This window comes from Sorex fumeus, unplaced genomic scaffold (assembly GCF_029834395.1).
Source record: "Sorex fumeus unplaced genomic scaffold, SorFum_2.1 ptg000043l, whole genome shotgun sequence".
NCBI classification, from domain to species: domain Eukaryota; kingdom Metazoa; phylum Chordata; class Mammalia; order Eulipotyphla; family Soricidae; genus Sorex; species Sorex fumeus.
This window is the reverse complement of record NW_026606100.1, coordinates 26,818,347-26,825,015: the sequence shown is the minus strand read 5'-3', so window position 1 is coordinate 26,825,015 and position 6,669 is coordinate 26,818,347. Positions and strand designations below refer to the sequence as shown.

At 58.1% G+C, this 6,669-nt stretch overlaps 1 protein-coding gene across 1 annotated transcript in view; it reads left to right on the top strand.

The window, feature by feature from the left end:
• Positions 1–519: 519 nt before the first annotated feature.
• SLIT1 (slit guidance ligand 1) overlaps positions 520–6,669 on the top strand; it is a 159,793-nt gene continuing 153,643 nt past the window's right edge. The window contains exon 1 of the mRNA XM_056120767.1: positions 520–918. Coding sequence (XP_055976742.1) covers positions 719–918 — 200 coding nt within the window. The 5' untranslated portion in view covers positions 520–718. The remainder of the gene's footprint in view (positions 919–6,669) is intronic.

The following is a 6,669-nucleotide window of genomic DNA, read 5'->3' as shown; positions in this document are numbered from 1 at the left end:
ACAGAGTGATCCAGTGGGCAAACTAAGATCCCCCTCCCCCTTCTAGAGCAGCAGATGGGTTCTGCGGGTGTGGGGTGCGTGCAAGTGTGCGCATCCTCCGTGCTCGCGCGCTTGTGCCTAGCTAGCGGGGGCGGGCACGAGGTGGGGGGGGAACCCCTGGCAGGTCGCGTGGAATCCCTGCTGTCCCGCAGCCCCCCCTCCCCCGCCACCTCCCCGGCCCACGCGCGCGCGCGCGCGCCTTCACCTTTGAAACTGCAGCGGCGGGGCGCGGGGCGGGTGCCGGGGAGGCGGCGCGCGGGGCGGGGGCGGCGGGGAGGAGTCTGGCCCCGGCTGTGCGCTTCTCCATTGATGGATGGATGAGTGCCGGGCGGGAGGGCTGGCGGGCGTGAGTGTGCGGCCGAGCCTGTGTGTGCGTGTGCGCGCGCGCGCGCGGGGCCGGCCCATTTTGCTGCTCAGTCCGGAGCTGCAGGGAGGGCGCGAGGGAGCCGCCGAGAGCCCCGCGCGTCCGCCCTCCGCGCGCGCGCACACACACACACACACGCACGCACACACACGCACGCACACACACACACACGGGCGCCGTCGCGGGCCACGCAGCAGGTCCCCGTCCCCGCCCGCCCGGGGGCTCGGACGCGGGCGCGCACCTGGAGCGGCCCCGCACGGGCATGGTAAGCGGCCGCCGCCGCCCGGCTGGCCTGCGGGACGCGGACAGGGCGCCATGGCGCTGACCACCCGGCGGGGACCCTTGGCCGGGCCCCTCGGCCCGCCCCAGCTCTGGCTGCTGCTGTGGACCGCCGCGTGGCGCCTGGGGGCCACGGCGTGCCCCGCCCTCTGCACCTGCACCGGCACCACGGTGGACTGTCACGGCGCGGGGCTCCGCGCCATCCCCAAGAACATCCCCCGGAACACCGAGCGTCTGTGAGTACTCCCCGCGCACCCGCAGAGGCAGCGCACGCAACCACCCGGGAGTGGGCACAGGGGACCAGCACCCAGACCCTCGGGGACCGGGAGTCCGCAGCCGAGGGCTGGGCGTGTGGCCCTCCAGGGCCTTCCCCAGCCGCGGCTGCTTGCGCCCAGATGGAGGCCCTCCAGGCTGCCAGTTGGGGCCTCGCGCCCGCCCCTGGCCCGCGCTGCAGACCTTCTCCCGGCGCACCGGCACTTTATTCCTGCGGGTGGGCACCCCCGACTCGCTGGGCACAGTGTCTCCGTTTGCGCAGGGAGGTAGGGCCTGTGGGAAAACTCGGGGTGCGTGTGTCCGTGGCTTGAATGCGGTGGATTTTGAGCCTTTGACGGGGCCAGGTGGGATGCAGGAAGTTTCTAGTCTCCTTCCATTCATCGTCTGCCCCCAAGCCCTGAAAAATTCTGTCCTTGCAGGAGTTAGACCTTGGTCCTCTTCTGGTACCGCCTCCTCCGTGCAGCCCTCCCAAATCCTGGCAGACAATGGGGCAGGAGGGCTCTAGGTTTGGGACTTGGGGTTATCTTCCACTCCCAGACATGGGCAGATGGGAGATGGGACTAGAGCCCAGAGCCAGTGGCTGGCTGGGTGGTCAGGACTTTGGAGAGAAAGAGAGGAGATTCAAGTCAATGACCGCTGTGTCAAGTCAGAAAAACAGTTTCATTTTTGCCCCTCTCTCTCACTTCTATAAGAAGCTGAGCCCGTTCTAGACCCACTGGGCTTTTGTGGGGCCTGTGTGAGTGTGTGAATCATGTGTGTGTATAGCATGAGTGTATAGCATGTGTGCATGAAGCATGTGCGCACATGTGTTTGCAGACCCATGTGGTTTGTTTCCCAGATTCTGCTGAGGAGCGTGTGCTCTGGGGGGTGAGCCCGGGGTAGCCCCTGGGCACGGGGCCGTGTGTGAGCCCTTGGCTGCATGCAGGGCCTTTGTGCTGCATGCAGAGGTGACTGCCTCAGGAGAGGATGGAGCTGGGGAAGCTTGGCAGCCCCTCTGAAACCTGCCCGCTTCTTCCCACCCCTCTGGACAACTGCAGGGCCACTCTGCAAGCACACGCCTATTTCTCCAACTTTGGAGCCATTTTCATGCCTCCTGGCTGGTCTGAGGCAGCACTCTGACCCTGGGGAGAGCTGTCTACTGATCAAGGTCAGCAATTAGCGAGCATACATTTACCCCGACTCTTCTTGGCAGAGTCTGAAAAATTCCCGTGGAGGATTCAGAGAATTTGCAATCTAGATGCAATCTAGCCGGGGATGTGTGTGTGTGTGTGTGTGTGTGTGTGTGTGTGTGTGTGTGTCGGGGCTGAAGAGAGATGGGGGCATGGGGAGACCGTGCACCAACCCCGTTTCCTTAGGGCAGCCTGTGTTTTAGCCTAGGTGGACCTGGAGAGGGATAAAGGGGTAGAAGTCTCTCCGGAGAGGCCCTGGGTGGCAGGGTCACCCTTTACACCTGCTCCCCCTGGACCTACTCCCTGTTCCTCTGCCACGTCCACTGGGGCACTTCTGCCGCTGTTACCCTGGCAGCAACCGAGGTCGGAGACACCTTAGCCCCTCTCCTTTGCTGTTGGATAGTTTCTTGAGTATCTGTTGTGACTTTAATAAATCCTTTAGGTTGCTTGCCTTTGGAGTCAGAGGGAAGTGAATTTTGCATTTTCAAGGAGCGAGTTGGGTGACCTTGTGTAAGTTGCTTAACTTTTCAGAGCTGTTGATGTTTTCTATCAGGAAAATGGGAATGTGGATACATAAAGTCATGCAGGTATTTGGAAGGACCGAGAAGAGCACAGGAAGTACTTGGTCTGTCTCGATGCTCAGTCAGGGGAGGCATTGCCGGTATCTCCTGCTTTTCAAAAGTCCGCCTTATGTTCTCCGTCTTTGTGTTTGGGAAGACTGATATTGGTCTGCTTTTGCTCACTGAAAGTAATCTGGGGTGAGGAGGTAGTTCAAAGGACCCCAACTGGGTCCCCAGCACCTCCTGGCCCCTGAAACACAACTGGCTATAACGCTGTTGGTCCCCAGCATTGGGCATAGAACCATCAGGTATGTATATTTCTAAGAGTGGTCCCTGGCCCCTGAACACCACAGGGGACTCCCCCCAAAAAAAGAAACCTGAAAAGGTTTTCCACTTTTTTCCTTCCGGTCCTGGGGATCAAACCCAGGTCTCATTCTTGCAAGACACATGCTTGATCGCTGACCACATCCCTGGCCCAGGCTTTCCACCTTTTCATTCATTCATTCATTCATTCATTTTGGTTTTGGTCCTAACCAGTGGTGCTCAGGGATTACTCCTAGCTCTGTGCTTAGGGAATCTCTCCTAGCAGGACTTGGGAAACTCTATGTGATGCTGAGGCTCAAACCCTGGTCAGTTGTGTGTGCAATCAAGTGCCCTGCCCATTCTACTATATCTCTAACCCCTAGGAGTCCCACTTTTCTAATAAAATGTGAAAAAAACACAAATAGAATTGAGTGTTTGTTTCGCAACAGGAATCTCACCTAAAATTCAGGGAGAGGCACCATCAACCTCCTTTCCCAGACCACTTTATAAGGATTTATGTTGTCCTTACAACATACAGTGTTATTTTAGGTCTGATGAGTTGTTTTGGTATGTTTTGGTAGGGTGTGTATGTGTGTGTGTGTGTGTTTGTAAAATGATAAAGAAAAATAAACACCTCCAAACAGTGTCCTTGTAAGTGAATGATGACTGCTTTGCTTCACCCCACTTTGACCTCTGAACGGTTTCCTCGGTGTATAGATTTGGGGAAGTGCAGATTCCATGGGTCAGGAAAGCAGGCGCATCCTTCAGTTCAGCAACCATTTATGCAGGCAGGAATGTGCCTGGGTATTGAGGCTCCAGTGGGGAGCCCGTTTTTGCCATTTGGGGTGCAGAGTCCAGAAGACTGAAGAAGCGTTATGAAACTGTAAGCTCGTGAGAGAGGGCCAGGCTAGGAGGAATGGGGCACGCTGGGGTTAAAGGACTTCTAGGGGAGGAGGCATTTTATCAGGGCTCTTGGGCACCCAATTTGGCTGGGATTTTGCCACATAGAGAGGGCAGTAGCCCACAGCCGATGGGCGTGACTGCTGGGACTCTGCCTGGCTCCTGGGCCTGTGTCCATGCTGTGCCCAGTGTGTGTGGGGAAGATTCCAGGCTAGAAGGGGTGGTAGGGCCGGGAAGGCCCTACCATCTTGAATTTTCCTTTTGGGAAGCTCAGGGTCAGAATTCAGGCAGGAACTGTGATGCCGGGTGGGAGGGACCCGTGATCTTGGAACTGGGAAACTTCTGGGGCTGGGAAAGGGTGCAGAGAGCATCTGCCTTTTTAACAGGCAGGGTGCAAAAGAGCCATTGGAGGAGGAAAAGAACACCCTGGAAAGAGGCCTTGGGGAGAGCCCAGGGCAGCTCCGAGTAACTGTGGCAAGCACTCGCACTCATCAATATGGGAGCCGAGCAGCTCGGGCCCTGCCACCCAGCGTCCTCGGAGGCTGTGAAATTTTTATAGAGCACAGCTGTGCATTTGCCTTTTGTCCTCTGGGCAGTTTCCGTGGTGGCCCGGGAGGCCAGCAACTCGGGGATTCTTGAGTCCGTAACTCCAGGTTCCATAAGCCTGTCCCCCCCACAAGGGGGCAGGAAATGTCGTAGATTTGCCGTGGGGGCCTCCAGGCTACACAGACCCCAGAGCTGCTGAGGCTGTGATGCGGGGCTGGGGGTCAGCGATGATAAATAATTCACTGCAAGGCTACAGTTGAGAGACGGAGGGAGGCGTGGGGGTGCGGAGGGAGGGAGGGAGGCCTGCTGGCTGCTGTATCCAGGGCTCCCAGGGAATCCCACGATGGCCACTGATAATTGTTTCTCTTCTATTCAATGACTTTGCCTTTCGGTTGGTTGTTTTATTTTATTTTATTTTATTTTAAGATAAAGGTAAAGGCCCTCCCGTTGATCGTCGATTTGCTCGAGCGGGCCCAGTAACATCTCCATTGGAGACTTTGTTGTTACTGTGTCTGGCATATCCAATACTCTCGGTAGCTTGGCTGGAGTGATAGCACAGCAGGTAGGGCACCTTGCACCAGCGCCTTGCACGCAGCTGACCCGGGTTCAATTCCCACCATTCCATATGGTCCCCTGAGCACCACCAGGAATATTTCCTGAGTGCACGACCCAGGAGTAACCCCTGTACATCCCCGGGTGTGACCCAAAAGGCAAAAAAAAAAAAAAAATTCAACGACCTTTTAGACTGGAGTACGGGAGGAGGAGGATTGTGTGTCCTGTGTGTGAATACCTGCTTCTGACCTCCTTCAGCTCCTTCTGCAGACTCTGCGTGTGTGTGCAGGCTGTGAAGAAGGGGAGACTGAGGCTGGGGCTTCTGGCTCAGGCTTCAGGAAGGCCTTCGTCCAGGACAGGGGGAGCAGCCCTCTGGCCCTGCTGTGGATCTCCTGCCTCCCCAGAGTGTCTCCATCACCCGCTGCAGAGGCCTGGGCTGGGGGCGGGGGGGGGGGGGAGGGACCCACCTTCTTCCGGCCGAGTCCTGGTTCTGGAGCCCCGATCCGCAGGGCTGGTTGGTCGCCCCCAAAGAAGACTGCCCAGGGCACCCACAGGCCGGTCTGGGAGTCTGTTGGGTTTCTGGATCATGCATCCATGGTGGGGTGGTGGCTGCGGTGGGTCTCACCAGGCCTGGCCGGCCTGGGCTCTGTTCTATGAACCTGAGCCAGGCCCCGGGGGCTCCCGCTACAAGAGATCTGCCTCGAGGAATAGGAGTCGCCCCCTGTTGGCGTGTGAGTCTCCACGAACAGGTGTGCTGGGCTTCTACTATAATCCGCTCACTCCTGCTGTGCCGAGACTCAGTTTCCCCCTCTGTGAAAAGGAATGATGGCGTTGTGAGTTGCAAAGTGAGCCGATGCATACAGAGAGCTGGTGGTGGGCTTGGCACAGGGCTGGTGTTTTGCCCCTCGGCCTCTGGGGATGGCGAATCCTGCCACCTTGCCAGGCCTTTGCCAGGCTTCCCTCAGGCGCTTATCTGTGAAGAGCATCAGGGATTCAAACATCAGGTGACGTGATCATTCCCCTGCTGGGAAGAAGGGGTTTGTTTTGTTTTTGGATCACACCCCATCGTGTTCAGGGGTTACTCCTGGCTCTGCACTCAGAAATTTCTCCTGGCACTGCTCAGGGAACCACATGGGATGCTGGGGATAGAACCCGGGTCAGCCACGTGCAAGGCAAATGCCCGCTGTGCTATCTCCCCAGCCCCATGGGAAGCTCAGGTTTGAGGTTCAGATGGGGGGCAGGAGAGATCCGTTCCGTGAGCTCCCCTGGAGTCTGCTGGCTGTGGGGCGCCGTGCCCGACCCTAACGTGTTTGCCTCTGTGCCCGAGGATTTTGGAAGCAGAGAACTGGGCGGTGCCGGCATGGCCTCAGCTCGGCGGGCGGTAGGAACTGCAACGCTGCAGCCCAGTGTTCTGTATTTTTAGTCTCCCTCTGTCTCTCAACAGCTTGGGGGACTTAGGGCCAGTGCTGGAGTTTAAGTGAGTGGGTCTGTTCTCTCCTTCAGCAGATAGTGATCTGTTCACATCTTCCTGGTGCTCTGCGAACAGCCAGCATTGCACAGATCCCGAAAGGGGCCGGCTCTCTGAGGTCTGCTCCGCAGGAGGGACCGAGCTGAATGTCATCTTATGAGGGCGGACATAGGGGCTCTGGCAGGAAGGGGGGCTTCCCAGAGTCCCCTCCCCCCT